Source organism: Sphaerodactylus townsendi, linkage group LG09 (genome assembly GCF_021028975.2).
Source record: "Sphaerodactylus townsendi isolate TG3544 linkage group LG09, MPM_Stown_v2.3, whole genome shotgun sequence".
NCBI classification, from domain to species: Eukaryota; Metazoa; Chordata; class Lepidosauria; order Squamata; family Sphaerodactylidae; genus Sphaerodactylus; species Sphaerodactylus townsendi.
In genome coordinates this window covers 37609749-37631967 of record NC_059433.1, presented here as the reverse complement: position 1 = coordinate 37631967, position 22219 = coordinate 37609749, and the positions used below count along the sequence as shown (strand labels likewise).

Below are 22219 nucleotides of genomic sequence, written 5' to 3'. Positions count from 1 at the left end.
TATATTTTTCTAGTGGGCACTCTGCAAAAGAAACAAATCAGGTTCACATGGCTAAAATGGGAAGGAATTCTTTTTACATATTAAGGACAGGCACAGAGAAACAACTCTCCAGCAAAAGCCAAATAAGTTTATCAGAAAAACATTAAGGAGTTTACTTAAAAACATCTAATGAAATGAAACGCAGCTAAAAATCAGTAAAACTGAGTAGAATGCTAGACATTATTTTTTCAAAAAAAGATTATCAGACAGCAGTCTTAAATACTTAATCAGTTGGTCAAAATGATCAGGAAGGATTGAAGAAATTATATGTAAATTGCTTTTAAGTCCAAGAAATAAGTTAGAGAGATAAGATTATGCTATGTATCTTTTCTATATGAAAAGGATAGAAATTTGAATATTTCCCCTTTTTAAAATGCTGGTCTATATTCTAATGGTAATAGCACAATGTTAAAGATAAATTCAGCAATGAGTTTTGGGCAGGGAGTCAATTAGTTTTTTTCTCTTTTTTTAGTTGTTTTTCTTTTTTGTGGTATAAGTAGTTTTTAATGTTAAGGTGACTGGATCATAGTAGACCTTTGTGTATTGTTCTACTTGTGGTGTGTATAGATAGATAGATAGCTAGATAGATAGCTAGATAGATAGATAGATAGAGAGAGAGAGAGAGAGAGAGAGAGAGAGAGAGAGAGAGAGAGATTGATAACAACACACCACAACTAGAACAATACTTATATAAGAAAGTAATCTATCCCAGTCAGCTGGGACAAAGAGAGGAAAGAGGCATGAAACAAAAAGAGCATCCTTCATGCTTTGTACTCCAGGCCTTGGGTTTTTTTTAAACTATAGGTTCTATTTCTTTTGGAAAGGAGGAGTAACCTCTTGGTATTTTTTTTGCTATTTCATATTTTTCTGCTAATGTGGATCATTTTTCAGGTTTGTAGGAAACTGTCTAGTCGATTCATGACTCTATTCTTCAGATTTTAGAATCCACAGGTTTGCCCATGTTGAGTACTATACATACTGGTAACAAATCAAAGTATAGCTCAACATTAATTTTAAAATGGCAGGGGGTTTTTTGTTATATTTTAATTTAAGATCCCTGTTGTATCATATTGTTACCCAGCTTTCATGACTGGTTATTATACTTGATTCAATGAAATTGAAGGTAAAAATAACATATATTGTTTAATAATATTATTCTGTTAAGACTGACGACTGTAAAAGGATTAGATTTTATTTTATTGAACACCTTTCATACACAAGTCCGTTTTTTAAGTGTCTCAAAAAGTTCTGAAAATAGTTTTTTTTTTGTAAAAGGAAGAAGGCTATTGTATAGCAGTAACAGGAATTGGTAGATGGCACACAGCTGCAACATAAAAGTATAATGAAAATCCATTTAAAGTGTCTGATAAACATGATGGATGCATTTATAGAAAAAATCCATCTTTTTATACATTTAGCTTTTGTTATCTGCCTGGGTCCTAGTGCCTATTTAACCCTGCTTCCCCCTCTTGTATGAAAGCTTGAAAGTAAAACTACATTTTGGCATACATGCTCTTGAAACAAAGTGCCATGTTCAATAATTCACAAAAGAATCATTTTGACAAAAGCAGTGCATGAAAATGAATGATAATTCTCATATTTGTTCAGGAATATATTGTAATGTGGAAACATACAACTTTCTCAACTGCTGCACCTCAACTTACTGAACTAGTTATACCCTTCAACATCCATGGAAGTTAATGAACTTAGATGGGTGTCACTCTGCTTAAGACAGCACTATTAATCCAGGGCATCTAGCCTTGCTGGTCTTCAGTACAGCAGCTAGATAGTAGAACAAGATTTTTTGGATATAAGCTTTCATGTGTTAAAACTCTCTTCATCATGGTATCTTATAAACGGAACTCTGACACATGAAGCTTATACCCAACGAAACTTGTTGTTCTGTAAGATGCTACTGGACTCATGTCTAGCTGTTAATCCAGAGTAGGGGCTTGCTGGACTAGTGGCAGAAGCTCTTCCTCAGGTGCAACAGTGTGCAGTCAGAGATACAGTCTGAGTAGCAAATCCTTAATTTTTGTAGGGGGAAAGACAGTTTTTAACACTTGGTGGGAGAGATAAAGCCTTTTTTTGTGGAGAGAGAATACCATTTCATGAGATGAGAAATACTTCAGATAAAATGGCACAAGAAAATTTTATTTAAATTTGTATTTCAATGAAAGTTTTGTGGTTATTGAAGAATGTTTAGAATTGTACTGCTGCATATTCCATGAACATAAGGGCAGAGTACTAGGTTGTTGGTAGTGGGAAGAACAAGGACAAACTCACATCAGAAATTTTGAATTTACTGTAATACTATATTTGATGTGAGGAAACAAGATAGTTTTATTACCTAGGGGACATAGGTGCACCTTTGGAATCATATTTGATGTGAGGAAACATGATAGTTTTATTACCTAGGGGACAAATGTGCACCTTTGGAATCATTAATAGCAAAATCTAATAATAAATCTAATATTAAAAAATAAAAAGGGTAGCAGTAGATTTCCAAAACAAAAAATCTAACTCCTACACCTAGGATTTATGCTCTGGAAAAGAGTTTAGGCTAGCAGCAGATATATCAAAAAGTGGTGCTGTTTCTGCTTAATATCAGCAAATCTCACCAAAAATGGATACTACATAGAATAGGGAAATAGGTTTGCATTGATATATCTTAACATATGATTTTCTATGCTTGAAAAGATCAAGTGCCCCCAATCCTTTTCTCTTCCTTGGCTTGGGCTCTGTCAAAGACCCATCTCCTTGGGTTTTGCCTTAACCCTTGCCCAAGCCGGAACCCTAATCCTAACTTTTCATTTTTATTTAATTTATTCAGTCATAAATTGTTCCCAAAATTGTAACAAAAACCCGAAACCTAAAACTGGCCATTGCCCTACCCTTGGACCGTGTCCTAGAACTCAACGTAACACTAAGGCAAGCCTGAGTCCCCGCCCTTGCCTTAACTCTAATCCTAACCCTAATTTATTATTTTTATTTAATTTATTCAGTCAAAAATTGTTCCCAAAATTGTAACAAAAACCCTAAAACCTAAAACTGACCATTTCCCCACTCTCGAACTTCGCCCTAGAACTGAACATAACACTAAGGCAAACCTGAGCCCCTGCCCTTGCCTTAACTCTAATCCTAACCTATTATTTTTATTTAATTTGCTTTTGTTACAATTTTAAGAACAATTTATGACTGGAAAAATAAAATAAAAATAATAAGTTATGGCTAGGGTTAAGGCAAAAGCAGGGGCTTGGGCTTGCCTTAGTGTTATGTTCAGTTCTAGGGTGCAGTCTGAGAATAGGGCTATCATCAGTTTCAGGTTTTGGGGTTTTGCCTTAACCCTTCCCAAGCCTGAACCCTAACCCTAACTTTTTATTTTATTCATTCAGTCAAAAATTCTTCCCAAAATTATAACAAAACCTGAAACCTAAAACTGACCATCGCCCTATTCTCGGACTGCACTCTAGAACTCAATGTAACACTAAGGCAAGCCCGAGCCCCTGCCCTTGCAGTAACCCTAACCCTAATTTATTATTTTAAGTTAATTTATTCAATCATAAATTTTAATTTATTCAGTCATAAATTTTTTCTTATAATTTTGGGAACCATTTATGACTGAAAAAAATAAATAAAAATAATAAGTTAGGGTTAGAGTTAATGCAAGAGCAGGGCCTCAGGCTTGTTACGTTCAGTTCTAGAGTGCAGTCTGAGAATAGGGCTATCGTCAGTTTCAGGTTTCGAGTTTTTGCCTTAACTCTTGCCGAAGCCTGAACCCTAATCCAACTTTTTATTTTCATTTAATTTATTCAGTCATAAATTGTTCCCAAAATTGTAACAAAAACCCAAAATCTAAAACTGACCATAGCCCTATTCTCAGACTCCACCCTATAACTCAATGTAACAGTAAGGCAAGCCCTTGCCCTTGCCTTAACCCAGCAGTTCTCAACCTGCGGGTTGTGACCCCTTTGGGGGTCGAATGACCCTTTCACAGGGGTCGCCTAAGTCCATCGAAAAACACATATTTCCAATGGTCTTAGGAACCGAGACACAAATAATTTTATGGTTGGGGGTCACCACAACATGAGAAACTGTATTAAAGGGTCGTGGCATTAGGAAGGTTGAGAACCACTGCAATAGAGAGATTGGGTAAACAGTAAAACCAGACCAGAGGGTAGTCCAGGAAATACTGAATGCTGACTGCCAGATGGGCAGCTAATTTATAGAAAAATTGAGCCCTGTAACAAAGCTCTTGTACTCCAAAGGAGAACAGAAGGTAGATACTTGGGCTTGATGGCTTAAACCCAGGCACTGTCCAGAGATAATTAGATTTTAGGGTGGAACTAATAAAATGATAGTTCCAAGTCAATACCAATGCAGAGTGAAGGGGTCCTTCCCAGAAAAATTGGTGAGGTGGAGAATAATTGAAAGGAAGTTCTGATTGCATTAGGTTATTGATTCTTTGCAAACCCTTTGTTAACTGGAGATTAAGTGTGTTTCTATTCTGAGGAGGGAACCTGTGTCTTATTGTCTTTCCTGATTGCTTTAGGACAGGTAAGGCTGGTTGTTGTGCATTTTAATGCTAGCAGGAGACTTGCCAAGGCAGATCCTTTTCCCTATTGGTACCACTGAGCCAATGCAGGAGATGGTTTCCATCTTTGGCACTATTGCAAGGAAACCTTTTAGGACAGGAGGACAGGTAGAGACACTATTTCTTAAAACAGACCTCAGGTCTGGTTGGTAATGCTGGAGATGTAGGGGACCTGATAGGCCCAGGTTCCAACTCTATTACAAGAAATAAAAATAGTCAAATCCATAGAGTATCATGTTTAGTATATTATGGAATCTTATTTACCTATAGCTATGAAATATACCTATCTACCATACAGCAATGTCACAATAAAGAAAAGTAATGTTAGAGCAACATTCTGAGCAATTATTTCTTGCAGTCAACTAAAGATGTGTTAGATCTCATTCGAGTAAAAAGGAATCCAGTAAGATATACTAGTCTTACCTGTCCAAACACTGCATTTTCACAGACATATATTTCATAGTATTTGGAAAGTTCTGGTGCATATTCATTAACATCAACAACTTGGATGGAAACATTCACATGTGATGTTTGTTTGGGGTTCACTGAATGAAATGGAACAAAAACCAGTATCACACTAAATTCTATGGCATTTGATCTGTTGCAACAGTTGTTACAAAAGCTCACTTTTTGGCCAATAACAGCACATAGGCAGCAAATATAAAAGGATGATGGAGGACTACAATCCACATCTCACCCATTTCTCTCATCACACATGTGACACCTATGGAAATTGTATTTTGTGGTATGTTTGGGTTATAGTGTAAAAAATACCTATATATAACAGCGTAAGAATGACTTGCATACCAACCCATGGTGGGTGGGTAAGGACTCTGTTTTAAGACAACAGTGTCTCTACCTATCCTGGCAACCCTTGGGGTGCCTAGCAGAGCCATTGCAAAATGGGAAGTTCATTCTCTGTACTGGCTAGTGTACTCACAAGGACACAGTAAGAACTTGTCTAGACTTGCCCTCACCCAATATTTGCCTTTTAAAATGCCTGCTTCACACACTTCCTAACGGGATTAAGAGACTGCATTGGAAAGTGTTCCCATCTCCAACCCTGGACTAGCTGCCCTTGAGGGGAAAGAATTGGTTAATGTATTTGCCCCAAGTATTTCTGCCAGCATTGCACTAAGTCAAAAACTTATTCCTCTTACTAATACTTACTAATACTAATACTTACTTCCTCGGGGGTTGGGCGGTCTATTAAGCCGAAAATAACAACAACAACAACAACAACAACAACAACAACAACAAAAACAACAACAACAACAACAACATCTCTCCAATGATCACCTTATTTACATTGCCATTGTTTTACAACTATGATTGACGCAGGGCTCTGCCTACCTCCAGACACCCTCAGTTTAGCCCATCAGGCTAAGCACTCAAGCCATCAGATTAATGACTCTACACTTAAAGTTGATGTCTGCCTCTTATCTTTCCTCAGAAAGGCAACACTCTCCTTTGTCCTGGGAGATTAAAGGCTACTCTGCATAACCATGAAGTCCCTTTCCCTCTAGAAGTAACCCCCTCTCCCAATAGCCAGTGTTCAGTATCTCTGGACACCTCCCTGTTAATATTGTCCCCAATGTGTTGTTCTTCCTTCTACCAGAGCTAGTGCAGGTTGAACAGGTCTGTTCATTGGACCATTCCACTGGATGATCAGATGACTATAACCTTTACTCCTCAATCCCCTTAATCTATTCTAAACCCATTCCTTTAATCTATTCCAAATTTAGGACTATGTGTGTTTTGATGCTTTGATTATTGTATGCTTGTCTACCTCTATTATCCCTGAATAAATTTGTTAAATGTTACTTTGTTCTTCTGCAGATTTCTTGCAAAAGCTGACCTTGACATACCTAGGCAACAAAGGCCTCGAGCTTGCCCAACCTGTTGCTAAACCATGGCCATTTCTGCACAGCCACACCTGGGGGTCTGCCAGCATAAACAACACCGACGCACCCCCCGAGACCGTTCGCACGGATGGTCCCAGTAGGGGCGGGGAAGATGGTGCAGCCTGTGCAGAGGCACCACCATCCCCCGAATGCCTTACTGTCCCTGCAACCTTCTGGCACGTCGCCCAGGCCAGGGTACATGCCCCCTGCCCTGCGCGACAGCTCTGAAGTTGCAGGGCAGGGGTGTGTGTCCCCTGGCCTGGGCAACGTGCCAGAAGGTAGCAGGGATGGTAAGGCATTCAGGAAAGGGGGGGGGGAAATGGTGCCTTCCAGCCACTGCCGTGTTTGGAAGCCGCAGTTTCCGAAAAACCTCGCTCAGGGCATGAGGTTCGGAAACTGCGGCTTCGCGCCGCTCGGGGGTTGTGAGGCAGCAGCGGCGGCCATGCAAACCCCTCCCCAGGGACGCTGTTTTTAGCATCCCTGGGACACTGTATTCCACCTGTGCGGAAACAGCCCAAGAGTCTGCTATCATTATAACAGGACGGACTTCCACCACTTTGGCTAACAAGACTGCAGAGAAAAACATAACTCTGTGTGTAGAACAGCAAATGATTAGCATTCTTAGAAGTCCTATGTATAAATTGAAAGGCTCATACCATCAAATCTAGTCATTGGAGACAGACCACTTTTGCTGTCCAAGATCTTAATTATTTGGATTAGCACCTTCTCATGTAGTCATCCCTCTGATGCATGTATATGATTCATTACTGTTGCCTAAATCATATAGACTGCATGGTTTATCACACACCAATGATTAGGGATGTTGTGAACCTGCAGGAGTCTGACACATCCCCTTGCTAGAGCACAATTGTGGGCACAGATCTCTATCCACAAAGTCCCATTAAAACAAAACAGCAGACAAGTTAAAACATCAGGCAAGCCAAACATCCCAACATTCTTCATCTAGCAAGGCTTCTATATGTATGAAAACTACATTGAAAGATCACTGAGTCACATGTAGAAGTATTCCTGTCACTGCTTGCCCATGATAGTTACATTGGTGGTTGCTAGACATCTGTCACACTGCCTGCAATGGTGCAGAAGCTAGGCTAGAACAAAAGAATAGGCAACACACCAGGAGACCGGCCACACATACACTGACCATTGCATGGACTGATTGTTTTTACTGCTGATAGGCGTCTGGCACACTACGGGACCAAAACTGGGCACAGAAAAGAAACTTTGCACTTTGTCTTAAATAAATTTTCTTATAGTATATCAGAAATACTATAGTTCTTATAGTATTCAATTAACAATAGATGAGGATTATCAAAATTAGAAACAGTGCAAAAAATCAGACATATATCATAAAGAAGATCAGAAAATGGAATGATAAAAGTAAAAGACAGTTCTATAAGAACATAATATGAACAATAGACAGTGGCATAATTTACAGTCATGTTGCCTTACAGTACACAGAATGATTTTTTTTCTTTTGATGTAATTTATTCTTGAGCTCTTTGCTCTGAAACCCCCAACTTAAATCTTTGAAAGAAACAGCATCAAGTTATCATGAATGGATCAATTAGGGTTTTTCTCTTTGTGTAGGTAGAAATCAGTATTTTGACATCTGTTGTCCACACTCACTACTGGATACTGTGCTATTAATGCGTTAGAGCAATCATTGTAATTTCCACAGGAAAATCCAGCAGCCAAGGGTTGCTGGGATGCAACTACAGCATAGTATCTAAGGATGTGCCAATGTAGCCATGCTGTATTCCATAGTCATGAACATTTTTTTAAAAAATCTTCTGAATCTAAAAGAATGGTAACCAATTTGCATTTTGAAATAAAACTGACAAATGAGATCTATATAAGGGGTGCTTTCTGGGATTAATTGCAACTATACAGAAGTCTGACTGATTTAGGTCCTGCTTTCACAGTTAATTTGAAGCATGGTTTTCTGACTGGTGTTAAATTAAACCCTGTTGAATTTCATATCCATGAAAAAAATCTGCTGTGAAATTAATTAGGGTTGAATTTAACATAAGATCTGGTATCAGGAGAGCAATTTATATGCCTTAATAATGCCTAAATAGTTAGAGATCCCATTCTGTTACATTTCTCATCTTCCCCTCCCCTCTTCCAATCTTTTTAGGTAATCTTTTATGAAAGAATGCAAGACCTTGAAGCTCAAACATTATTTTGCTTCCACCAAACTCATCATTTGAATAATACTCCATAATGCAACAAGCAATAGCAACATAATGAGAAAAGAACATAAACACTCTCAGTTCAGAAAGCAGGGATATTTGGAAGATAATTGCAAGGGATACAGTATCTCAAGCAGAGGGCATCTTTAAAAATCATACTCACTTGACTCAGTGGCTGTAACAACTACATAGTACAACAGTGCTGACTCTCGATCCAGTGGTTTAGTTACAATGATTGTTCCATTGAATGAATTGATGCTGAAGCAACTGTTTAAATAGTTGCTGGTGACAAGAGAATACCTGCACAAAAAGTGGATAAAACCACATGAGGCTCCGTCATGCATGAAAAAAGTTCCCTCTGAAAGAAGGACAAATAAATTATTGTCTTCTGGAGAGAACACCCTATTGAAATGAATATGGACGTGTGCTCCGCAACTCAAAAATCATGAAAAATGCACACTGATAACCATTTAAAATTCTCTGCTGCCAAGATCAAAGTGCTTCTTTTAAAAAAACTAAATATGTCTCAGTCTGATATTAATGTGAACCAAGCCTTAAATGCATTATTTATTCTTACTTCACTGGCAGGCTCACAGCAGGTGAACAGTTGGATGGAAAAGAAACAGCCAAGTGCTACTTGTGAAATGACTAACACAAGCAACTAAGTTGGGATGGCACAGTACATTTATTTCATCACTGGACTGATGCATGCCAAAAAAAATAAAAATAAAAGCAACACCCGGAGGGATGGAGTAACCAAACAATTTTAGAATGTTTTCTATTCCAACTTCATGGGGTTTTTTTTAAAGGAAAGGGCCCATAAAACAGCTGATCATCCCATAAGGTACCACTTCTGTCTACAAAAATCTATCCAAACATTCATGTAAAAGAGATTCAGTGTTGCATAATAGTTAGAGTGACAAACTAGCAGTGGTAAGTTTGAAAGACCTCTCTGCCCAAAGGTTCACTAGATGGCCTAGGACCTGTTTCATCATCTTTACACCACACTTGCTTGGAGGGTTGTGTGAGGACTAATAGAATAAGACTATAAACCATAAATCCTGGATGAAAAACCTCAAATTTGCTGCCATGGATGCTTTGGAATTTGGTTGCTTATGGAAGGGCAGAATTGAAATGCTTTAAATAAACAATAGTCTCTTTCTGAGCATTCTCTTTATCTTCTATGGGTTAATGGGCCCAGGAACTGGTTGGAAGGTTTGTAATATCACAGATCATGCTGAAGGTAAGTAGGATCTGGGAGACTTTCTGGGAATATCCAAGAAAGCAGGCTTTTGACCTTCACCATCAAAAGTTAACTCAAACTCTTAATCCATTTGACATGGTGATCACTTTTTAATTCACTTTGATAATGAGAATCTAACTCTATACTGAAAATCAATGAAAATAAAATACAAAATTTCCATTTTCCCCCAAAAAACAATCAAGGGGGGAAATATGGTTTAATTGATCAAAAAACTGATTGGATTCAAAGATCTTTTCTGCCACTAGCACATTTCCATTGACGATTATTTTTGCCAATTCCCATTCTCACTGCAGGCTTATATTTCCATGCTGTTTATGAGGGTCCCCAGATCTCCAAGAACAGACATTGGTGATTTACAGTGCCATTTTACACAAAGTGACATCATTACATGCTCAAACTCATGTCTTAAGGAATTTTAAATGTACCTGATGGGACTGTTGGCATTATCTGGATCTCTGGCACTCACAGCTCCTACAAATAAACCAACCATAGCCCCTTCAGAAATTTCCATTGCATATTCATTTGAGGTGAAAACTGGAGGTTCATCAGCATCCTCCACACTGATTTTAACATTAGCTGTGTCTTCAAATGGCCCATCTTGTAGGAAGCGCTCATCGATGAATCTGTTGATACCTTTGATTCTAATATCATACCGACTTCTGCTTTCATAATCTACTTTCTGCAGACAGAAAAAGTGGAAACTGGAATATTTCTCTTTCAGCATTAGGAAATTAATTATAGATCAATGATGAGTGGGATATTAAAGGCAAGAAAATATGATACACTTATTTGGGGACTGTTGAAGACTCCTCCCCTCTGCTCACCTTCTAGCCCAGCTGCAACTGGACACACCTGGTAGTGGCTCCCAGGTGGCACTTCTGTGGGCAGGCCCAGAAGAGTTCCTAGGCTCTACCACTGCAGCAGTATAGGCCGTTTCCACACAGGCATTTAATGGCGGCCTGGAGACGGCAAAAACGCCATCTCCAGGCCGCCATTCGCACAGGGGGCGCAGCTGCATCGCAGCCGCACTGCCCTCGCGCCGCCCGATAGCTGCGAAGCCGGCGTTTCCCCAGTGCGCTCGGAAGCGCACTTGTTGGGGAATCGCCACCTTGAAGCCGCTGCCGAGCGAACAGCAGCGGCTTCAAGACGCCTCCCCCCCACTCCCTCCTGGCACTTACCTTGTCCCCGGGCCTCCGGCGTGTCGCCGAGGCCTGGGAACATGCCCCCCTGCCCTGCGCCACTGGAGCAGGTGCGCAAGGCCGGGGGGGCATGTCCACAGGCCTTGGCAACATGCCGGAGGCCCGGGGACACGCCGGGGCGGCCGGGCACCAGTGCTCCGCGGCGCCGGTGTCCCGGCTCTTTCCAGGACCGTCCATGCGGACAGTCCCAGCGTCATCGGGTCGGCATGAAATGCGCCGACCTAGCCGCTTCCGCCTCCGTGCAGAAACAGCCATAGTGACTGTTAACATCATGCCCAGCTGGACATGTGGGGCTAGAGGCAACCACAAATAATATGCAAAAATAATGCCTTTTTAAAATAATCAGGTTAACTTAATTCGCTCCCTGATTTTCTTTAAAATTTCAGATTTTTCTGCAGATGTAAGAGGGTCCCTCCAGTCTGCAGAAACATTTATTTGTGGTGGGTGTGCCCCCTATCTGCAAATGAAAGTATCCACAAGCAGAGGGCACATATCATAATTAGATATATAGATATCCAGGTAAGTCACATCAGCATTTTTTTCTTAGCTCACTGATGACAAATCTCAGAAGAATAAAACCAGCTGTTTTCTGTTTGCCACAGCCATTCCTAGACTCTATTTATGGATGAATTGGCACTTTAAATTTAAGATAACATCTCATCCCTTTTAATTTAGTTTACTAACAATTGCAGCAAGCAACATATTGGATTGGGACCACTGTGTTGGAAAGTGGTTACCTTTTCCCTCTCATACTTTGGTTTCAATGAAAATCACCCATATCCTATTTGTATCTGTAGAGAAGAGATATGGGTATGTTTGCCAATCACTATGACTATCTGAAGGGGTTGGGGGATTTTCATGAAAGACATTTGAATTGTTTCTCATGAGCTGAAGGTTTTGCTCCAATTTGGCCTCCTCACCCTTGCAATTAAAATTACTTAGGCCGTTTCTGCACGGCCAGGAGGCACCCCCACGCCGGCAGGAGTTCTGCCGGCGTGGGGGCGGGAGCCTGCTTGATAGCGGAGCCAGGAGAGAATCCCGCTCCTGGACTGTGCCAGAACTAAAACGATTGAAAGATTATTCTGTTTTGTATTTATTAGGTAGAAACTAGTTTGTATTAGATAGAAATAGGATTTGTAAGTTTCCCTGTACTTGTGTTTGTATGGAACCTCCTTGGCCCAAGGCAGAGAGCCATCTCTGCCTCACCCGGACCCATCCCATTCACGTGTAAAGTTTCCTGATGCACACGGACAAAGGAAGACCTCAGTCGAAGCGCCTCGCCCTGCCTAATCCTGTCAGCAGGCAGATAAGGCAGCTCACGTCATCGCTCTCTGCCTCCTGACCCTGGACACCTGGAGAAAACCTTTGTGTTTCCCCCGTCAGTGAACACATCATCGCCTCGCCCTGCTCTGGTGCGAAACTCGAGAAGGGAATGCCTATCGGACATTTGATTTGGTTCCCTGGCATGTGTTGCAATGTATGATTGGTTGTTTTGAATTTTGTTAATGAAATGGTGGTGGGCTGTCTTTGGTTCTCCCGGTCCCCCGGCGGAAAGAGAAAGTGTACTTTCTAAGGGGTTGCAAAGCTGCTAGGTGGCAGGAGCTGTTCAATGCTTGGAAGGGAGGTGCTGACACCTGGAGTCATGCATCTCAATAAATCTCTTTTATTTTATCTTGGAAGGCTCCTTATTTGGTCTTGGCAGGCGAATTCCTGGGCGCTGCCCGAGAGCCTTGGGATACCTCTGGAGTAGAGGAAAGTGTTATCCTGGGCAGCTGGCGGTAACATGCCTCACACGCATAGCAGTGCTTGAGCAGGCGAAGGGGAGGTCGGCAGAAGCGCATGCAGGCGGCTCCGCCGCGATAGCCGCCGTTCTGCGCCCTCCCGCCCCACTCACGGTGGTCACTCCTGCATTAAGCCTATGGGCGCGTGGCAAAAACGGCCTAGCCCCTGGAGTGTCGGAGGACAGTGTGGGCGGGAGCTGCAACGCCCGCTTGGCGGCGAGGGAAGGAGCTAATCGTGAGTGGGGCTGGAAGACGGGGAGCACGAAGCGTCTTCCTGGCGGCGCTGGTTCGCACTTCGCCACAGGGGAAAGAAGCGGCTCCTCTCTCAAACAACAACCCTTTAAAGGGTTGTTGTTTAGGGCGGCTTGACGCCGCCCTGGGGGGAGGGAAGAAGAGTCAGGTCGCCGCTGCTGTGCAAACGGCGGCCTGGGGGCGCCTTTTTTGGCGCCCCCAGGCCATCATAAATGGGCCGTGCGGAAGCGGCCTTAGAGACTAGGAATCCAATCACAATCTCCAGTATCTAATCTAGTTTGACCCTTAGAAAATGACTTTTAGATACAAATATAGCTAATCATGAGCAACAAGTAACATTGTAACAACAAAATCATTTGAGTGTTCTACTGATTCCTGTATTATTTCTTGTTCAGTATGCGTTGGCGTCTCACCTTCTTTAATATGACAATTCCTTCATGAGTCTCATTGTTGGTAATGATGTAAAAGATGTGAGAAGCATGTCCTTCTATTTCATAGTTCATTGCTGCATTATCTCCTATGTCACTGTCTTCTGCCAAGATTTTGCCTACAGTGGTTCCTATGGGTGCTGCCTCAGAAATATTCATATGATAACGTCCTTAAAGAAACAACCATCAGTACTGTGACATTCCAGCAAAATCTTTAATATCAACACAAGAACAACAAAGAATAAGCCACTCTAGTTTCCAATGGTTAATTGGTCATACTAAGAATTAAAGTTTCTAAACTTATTCTATGAATTTGTGGAGATATCCAAGCAATGGAGGCATGTCCAAAACAACACATCACTGGCTATGTGTAGGGGTGCAACTGGAGAGGAGTGGCCCTTGGTAATGAGCAACATTTTCCAAACCTGGTAGTGGCTGTGTGGTGCAAACGTTAAGGGGAATATGACTGGGCATGTCTTGGCATATTTTGTGCAGGTGATGATAAACAAAGTTGGTAGAAGCTGTGGCATTTCTTTGGAATCAGGGTGGATCTGCTAGAAAAGGCAACCATAAGCAAGTTGCCTTAGCACAGTCTGCTCATTTAAATATGTTAACATATTTAAATAACATAAATCAATTTTATTTATTTAAATAAACTAGTTAAACCCAAGCTCTTTTGTCTTGTTTGAATAGGTACCTGGGCCAAATAACTACTATGAACAAAGTGGGACTCTCTTCTGAGCTGTAATTTTTTTCTCTAATATATGGAAACATTTTGTGCATCAAGCTGTCCCTTGGAGCAAAGGATTCTGGGAAGTGTTTTTAGGTAACGTGCACTTAGATTGCAAAGTATACAGCCATGGCAGGTTGGGTGTAAGCCATTACTTCAGAGTGTCCACTAAACTGAACTCAACACAAGCCTGTGGCTGTCCATTGCAGAAGAAAATAGAGAACAGTGGGATATTTGTATCCTTCAAGACAGTTTATCTGCCATGACTGTTCCTGATGAGGAACACCTGATTAATTTATAAGGAATCACAGAGTTCACTGGAATAAAATTTGAAAACCTCTATTATAAAGCAGCAACTTCTGAGCAGCCTAGTAAGTCTTTGCTAAACCAAAGGCATATTGCTCTGTTTTGCTTCCAAATTACTTCATTTATATTTATCATTTGATTAGCAGTTCTTTGAAGATGTTTTATTGTCAGCAAGATCAATTTTATCACAGTCAGTACATCAGCAATCATAAAGAAAATCTAGGCCACTATCCCCAAGATATCGATCTGTTTCTGAGTATGATTCAGTGTGCTGGTCCTTATTTATAAGGTGCTACATGACTTAGGATCAGACTACTTTGAAGAACCATCTCTTCCTCATGGTTCAACCCACAAGTTAAGATGTTCTTCTTAAGCCTCTGCAGTGGTCAGGTGGATGGCCAGCAGATATAGGGCTTTTTCTGTTATGGCATTTTGGGGCTGGAATGTCCTGCTCCTTGAGGTCCACCTTGCATTCCTTTAGGCCTCAAAGTCTTTTTACCAGGCTTTTAACTGAGAGATCCATCTTTTAAAACAGTATCTAGCTTGAATAATATTTTACCAACATCATTTTAAACTACTAATGTTGTTTTATGCTGATTTATTCTGTAGTTTGTATGGTTTGTTGTTATTCTGTGATTTTATTATACCATGTTATTTAGCATGTCTCTGGAGAGATGGTATACACATTTTCTAAATAATAAATACATTTATGTAAAATGCTGTCAATATATTGCTGATTTCCATACGTATAATATGCAGAATTTTCCCCCAAGTGTAGACAATTTTATTTTTAATTCGGAGTCCACAATATTTTCTACTCACTGTGGGGAAATCGTGGAGGGTTGTCATTAACATCTGAGATCCTGATAGTTATCGTTGTTGTTGCTGAATGTCCACCCATTTGACCAATCATGTCTTGGGCTTGGATGACAACAAAATACCGATCTATTGTTTCTCTGTCCAGTGGGGAAGATACTCTTATCACTCCTACAAAACATATGAGTCATTACTGCATTGAGTCATTACTGGCCCATGGGGGGAACATCACAGCATGACATTTACTAGGCAGACTGTATTTACAGGGTGGTTTGCTGTTGTCATCTACACTTTACCCCCAACAAGCTAGGTACTCATTTTACTGACCTCATTAAGATGGTGGACTGAGTCAGCCTTGAGCAGGCTACCTGAAACTGATTGCCATCATGATGAACTCAGGACATGAGAAGAGCTTTGATTGCAGCACTGCAACTTACCACTCTTCATCAAAGGGCTCCTGTTTGCATGTAGGATGAGGGAAAGATAATCCCACTATCAGCAGGAAAAGATGGCATGCATGATATCCTATACTGAGACTGTGTAATCACTAATGGGGGGACAGAAGGTTAGTTCTAGTAGATAGCAAAGGAATCTGTGTCAACCTTCAGTTTGACCTTCAGAAAATCCCTGTGCATTGCAGTGTTAGTCATTTGTAAAAAATTCTAAATAGTTTTTAGTTTTTCTTTAGCAAACTTAACTTAACTGAGCCCTCCAGGGGAGGGCGGTATATAAGTTTAACCAATAAATAAATAATAAATAAACAAACTTGTCTTTAGCTCTCATTTCAAAAGTTTATAGAACTAATGGGTTCAAAGGAAATCAACAACACTGCTGTTGATGCTTAGCAGACTACAAGGATGGGATAGCCAGTTAATATGGGCCGGACTGCAACTAGACTCAGCTTGTTTGGTTTTAACCAAAAGTGGCTTTGAAAGAACTAACATTTGAATGGAAGAATTGAAAAGGCGGAAATGAGGGGGAAATCCTTCCACAGTAATTTGCAAATGCCAGTTATCACAAATACAACATTCTCCAGGATCTGTCCTACAAAATTGTTTTGAAGGAGTATAATGATAATTTCAAATTGAGTAGGTCCTTTTGTTCAATCTTTCCTTTCACCTAAATGGTTCCTTAGTAATACTCTAGTAGATCTTTGCATAAATATCCAACAATACCTGTTGTTCTTTCTACAGAAAAGTAGGGCTGTCCTTGAAGAATAATGTAAAACAGGCGGGCACCTGTTTGGTCTGAAGTTGTAACTTGGATCACAGAAGTACCTGAGGAAACACAGATTTTTTAAATAAAATGTATTCTAGAGCTTGACATTTTTTCTATAATATATTCCACATAAACATGCCTGCTTTTTGAGGAACCTTTTGTGTATTTAAAGTCTTATATACTTCTTCTTCATGGTATATCTTTGCTTTCTCCATTCCCTCAGATATAAAGGGGGAAACCTGCTTCCTACTACTTCCAGGGATGTATGAATAAGCTCCATTCCTCATTTGGTGTTGTTTAGTTCTCCTATGTTAACACTGGCTGATTCCCCACTTGGAAAATATCCTGGGATTCTCATCTTTAAAATCCTGGTTTGTGTGAGGATTTCCCACAGCTCCCAGCCCAAAATCAGCTCTGTTCTGGCCCTGTCCAGCGCTATCCCTCTCATTTCAGAATTTTCAAAAATTGCTAGGAAGGTGGATCTTTTTGAGAATCCCGGACCGAGGCTGATATCATGTGGAGACCAATCAGGTTTATTTTTCCCGCCCCACTTTCCCAACAGTTCATTCAAGCTGCCACTCCAAATACAACAGCCAATCAATGCACAGTGGACTGGGCATGCTCAGAGTGCATGAGTCTGGGCAATCTAGGACACCCTTTTTTTGTTTGTGTGTTCTGCGTGGCTACGAAGCCATGACCAAGCAAAGAAAAAGTGTTCCCCTGCTAAGCTTTGCCACTTTGTCAATGAGGAGGGGAGGGGATGCTCAACTCTGTGGGTTTTCACGCAAGGGCTGGTGATAGTTCTGAGTTGCGTGGGAGGATTGGGAACAGTGTACTACTTGCAATAGGTCAAAGGGGGAGGCTGTGTGGGTGGTGTTACCATCACCTCATGAGTAACACAGCAGAGTGTAGAAGACCCCATCCCTCCACACACTGCAGTGCAATATAGCAGTCATGGGCTGGAGCTTTTTCTTTTGGGAAGAAGCTGCCGTTTCCTTGACCCAAGGAATGTATTTCCCTGCCCCTAGTGATGCCCTCCTCCCTGCTCCTGAGCTAAGCCTGTGGACAGAAGAGCACGAAGCGACACAGATTGCAAACTGCAGGCGCAGGATGCCGTTGTGGCCAAGTTCTGCTCATGCCACTCAGATGGGCCCTCAGCAGCCCTCTTCCACCCATCTTGTCTTGTGCCCTTTGACAGTTTCATGGGTCGTCACCAGATATGGATTGAAAGGGAATGGGTGGGAGAAGGGAATGTGAGAAAAGCAGGGCTGAGTGCTGGCTTCATCCCCAGCTTATTGCCTGTCAACAGAAGACCCAATTTTGCTGTAAACAGGGTTTGGGATGCCAGATCTGGTCCAAAGATTTCAGAGGACTGTGCTTTCAAGCACAGGCCACTTAAACACAGCTCAGCCAATTCAGCTATGCAGCCCTAACAGTTAAAAAAGTTGCTTCCTCAAGCACAGGGGAGCAGACGCTCGTTCACTTTCCTGCTCCAAAACAAACAGCCAATCAGGAACAATGAGCTGCAAATCAGATCGTGGGCTCGTGGAAAGGAAAGTAGAGGTTTTGATTCTTGCATTAGCTTGACCCCTCCACAGACGCGGGCTGCAGTGGGGAGGGAGAGACCAGGATAAAAAAGGTATGGGATGTTATGGAACCGGGAGAAACCAGGCATTTTCACCATGGGGGAAAGGCCACTGTGAGCTTTTGGAATTTTATCTGCTTTCATTGTTGGTGTTTCTAATAAGTTTCTTTTATGCCCTTTTTATACAACAGTGAGTACAAAATTGTGTAAATTTTATCATAAAAATTCTTAACAAGGAAACAGAAAAAGGTATAAAACAGCTTTACAGTTTTGATTTGAATGGGGCAGAAGTGTGATTGAGAAGAGACTTTTCAAGTCAAGTTGTGATGTAAAATCTGGTAGCATCCAAGTGAAGCATGATCTATAGGGGACCTAACAAGCCTTCTATGGGATCCCTCATTTTTTGTAAACTTTTGTCTAAGCAGGGCTCCCTGATTATGAGAATGTTGGAAGCACAGGAAGGAAATTTCCATCTGGAAAATGATTTCCTAGATGTCATTTAGTGAATATAGATAGTGTTACATTCTTCTCCTGTACTTTATTTATTTTGATGGTTTTATAGCTCCATTGTTCAAGTAATTTAAATGTTTTGAAAATCTTGTTTAAGTTTATTGTAAATGCCTGTAGGGATGTGGAATGGTACAGTATAGCCTGATCTCAACAGATCTTGAAGACAATCAGGGACAGTAGTTGGATGGGAGATTACCAAGGAAGACTTTGCAGAGGAAGGCAATGGCAACTCACCACTGCTCAGCATGTTGGAAGTGTCAATAAGAGCAAAAAAATCCACCTGATTTCACCTTCAGGAAGAGAGATTCCATATCTTGGAACTTAAGAGAAAGCATTACCTGGACATGTTCCTGGAAGAGCTTCAGGCTTTTGGGAGCAATCCATAATACTTCATAGTTCTTTCCACCCTGCATGTCTATTTTTCAAGCTTCTTTACCTTTTTCACTGAGATTGGGAGACCCAGCACTAAGCAAGTGCCTGAGGCTAGAGTTCTCTGGTACCTGGCCTTTATGCAGGATCAGGCCTTTGCCCCCAAACCACGGTGCCCATTCCCTTTTTTAGCAAGGCCTATGGTTTTCAGGACCTATGGACAAATTTCGCTGCCCACTGGGATGCTGAAGGATGGAAAGGACTCACAACACGAGCAACAGACTGCTGCAGATCCATCACATTTGCTTCCCTGTCCTGGCCTGTACAGCTGTTTCCAAGCTTTGATAGCCAGTATTTATTCCACATTGTTTAAGGCTGCATTTACACTGGCCTTTTTAGGGCCCTTGAACTAGGAGAATTGGTAGTCTGGTTCCATGGTGATGGTTCTAGATGTGTGCTGAAGGTGCAGGATGTGACTGTTCATAGTTCAGCAGTCTATCTGATGGTCATGCAAACTAAAATGGACCAGAAGGGTTGAAGGACATGTGTGTGCCTCTGGACAGCATCCAGATTAGTCTCTTGCCCTGAGTGGGCCACCTCAGCCTTTTTGTCTGTTCGTCCCCACCTCCTTGGGCCCCATCCTAATTCATGCAGATAGCTTTCCCTTAATGAGATACCAGTTAACTAGCATGGTCCGGGCCAGATCAGCTGGTATGCCCCCCAGGGAATATAAGACCCACTGTTTTAGGATTGGGGTGGCTACCACAGCAGCCAAACTTGGGCAACCCCCCACCATGCATCCAGACTTTGGTAGACAGAGGTCTTCTGCATACTAGGCTCATTCCACACATGCAGAATAATGCACTTTCAAACTGCTTTCAGTGCTCTTTGAAGCTATGTGGAATAGCAAAATCCACTTGCAAACAGTTGTTTTGCGTGTGCGGAAGGGGCCCTACATTCTGCCATTTGGGAACCTGCTTATAACTTTGTTTTAGTCTAGTTTCAGCATCCCATTAGAAACCTGTGAAGGCACAGCTTGATCCACTGAGTAGATACATAGGATTGGAAGGACTTTTGTATGCTTGAGATTCATTTGTGCTCATGGTCCTATATCATGCTTTCTAGAGAGGGCCACCCAATGTGTTAGGCTGAACACCACTCAGACAAAGTCAACGTTAGAATAAGAACTTTATTGACTCGGGTTTCCCTAACTACAAAGTGCTGGAACTGAGGATTTTTGTCCTCAGTTCCAGTATTTATTGTATTTTCAAAATAGACAGTAACCAATCAGCTTTTCCCCTCTGCCCCAGTCCCTGGTCTCCCATTGGTTCTGATGGAGCTACAGAGTTTCAGTCTGACAGAAACTCATCAGCTCCGTTTCCCACTCTAATAGAAAAAGGTGGGAGCTGGTGATTGCTGGGAATTGCAGTCCTGACACAGTGCTCTGGTTACTTAACCAGGTAAGAAATTCAGTGCCCACAAGCACCTAATTCTAGTATCAGGGACTACAGCAGACCTGTGGTTTCAGTCAATCAAAATGCCCAACATGCAGCTACTCTGGTCTGGTTTGGTGAAGGCTGGCTGCCCAGGCAAGGTGGTATGATGAGGAGGAAGGTCACTAACACAGTGGGCAAGGTTATTGAGACACTGAGGGATTGCCTGATCGGCTATCTGTAAATCTCCTTCTACCAGGGGTTGCTATGTAGTCCTGACAGGGTCCATCTTTCAGAGCAGGGCCAGGATATTTGGCTGCATAGAATTTATCACGAACTGACAAAATGTTATCTAAGGGACCTCTTGGGATGTGGAATGATATAAGACAGCCCAATCCCATCAGCTCTCAGAAGGTAAGCAGGGTAGGTACTTGGATGGACCAAGGAGAGCTTTGTAGAAGAAGATAATGACAAATCACCTCTGCTTAAGTGCTTGCCTTGAAAACCCTATGAAGTCACCATTAGCTGACTATGCCATTATAACTAACACACACACACACACACACACACACACACACACACACACACACACACACACACACACACACGAACACACTTATTGCTCTCGTTTTAAATATCAGAATTTTTCTTCGCCTTCCTGTTACCTTACATATGCACACTTATGAATTACTTCAATATTTTTTCATTGGATATAGTTTTAAGAAGTGGTAATAAAAGGCTCTGTAGGAAGAACCTAAACCAATGGTACTGTATCAATTCCTAAGTTAATGCCTGTAGTATAGCTTAAAAGAAATAAACCCATAACAAGCAATGCATCCGAGACACACAACAGGATTCTGATAGCTTTTTATATCCTTGAGGTCTTTAATGAGTATTTTCCACTGAATAACAAATAGTACAATCTGCACATTGAAGACAATTTTGTGTCTAGTTGGGAATCAGTTTTGTCCTAGATCAAAATCTGACTCAATCCCCAAGGGGTTTCAATGAGATTATCCCCATGAAGGAAATATTCTTCAACAATCTCATTTCAAATTGCAGTGTTTATGTCTGATTCATTTCTTACCTAACTTTTAAATAAAAATACTAGTCGACCTCCCTCATGGGGAAAACAACACCTAGAGCCACTTTCCATAGTTTTCTGTCATAGAAACATATTATCACATCTTATCTCAAGACACTCTGCTACTGAATGCTCCACTGATAAATTAGTCAGCAGTGCCCTGAGGAGTTTTTGGTGCTGATACAAGCTATCATACTATCTGTAAATATGTTGATAGGAATCATGGTTGTTTTCAAGGCACCATGAGAAACTTCCTAAACTAATGGATTTTGTATTATGTTTTGTCAGAAATCCTGTTTGCAAAACCGCAACATAAAGTGGCAGAATACAATTAAAGGTCAGAACAACTCAATGACATTATTATTTTTTCTTTCCATGCAGAGGTCCCAGATTCAGTTTTTGGCATTTTACATTAAAAGAGTAGGTGGTAGTTAGTGTGACTCTGGTATCCTAGTAGGATTGCCAACCTCCAGGTGACGGCTGAAGATCTCCCG

At 41.3% G+C, this 22219-nt stretch overlaps 1 protein-coding gene across 1 annotated transcript in view; it reads right to left on the bottom strand.

The window, feature by feature from the left end:
* LOC125439310 (cadherin-19-like) overlaps positions 1 to 22219 on the bottom strand; it is a 101093-nt gene that overhangs the window by 26509 nt on the left and 52365 nt on the right. The window contains exons 4-9 of the mRNA XM_048508355.1: positions 16702 to 16803; positions 15533 to 15697; positions 13660 to 13844; positions 10440 to 10693; positions 8914 to 9050; positions 5057 to 5178 (exon numbers count right to left, since the gene is read on the bottom strand). Coding sequence (XP_048364312.1) covers positions 5057 to 5178; positions 8914 to 9050; positions 10440 to 10693; positions 13660 to 13844; positions 15533 to 15697; positions 16702 to 16803 — 965 coding nt within the window. The remainder of the gene's footprint in view (positions 1 to 5056; positions 5179 to 8913; positions 9051 to 10439; positions 10694 to 13659; positions 13845 to 15532; positions 15698 to 16701; positions 16804 to 22219) is intronic.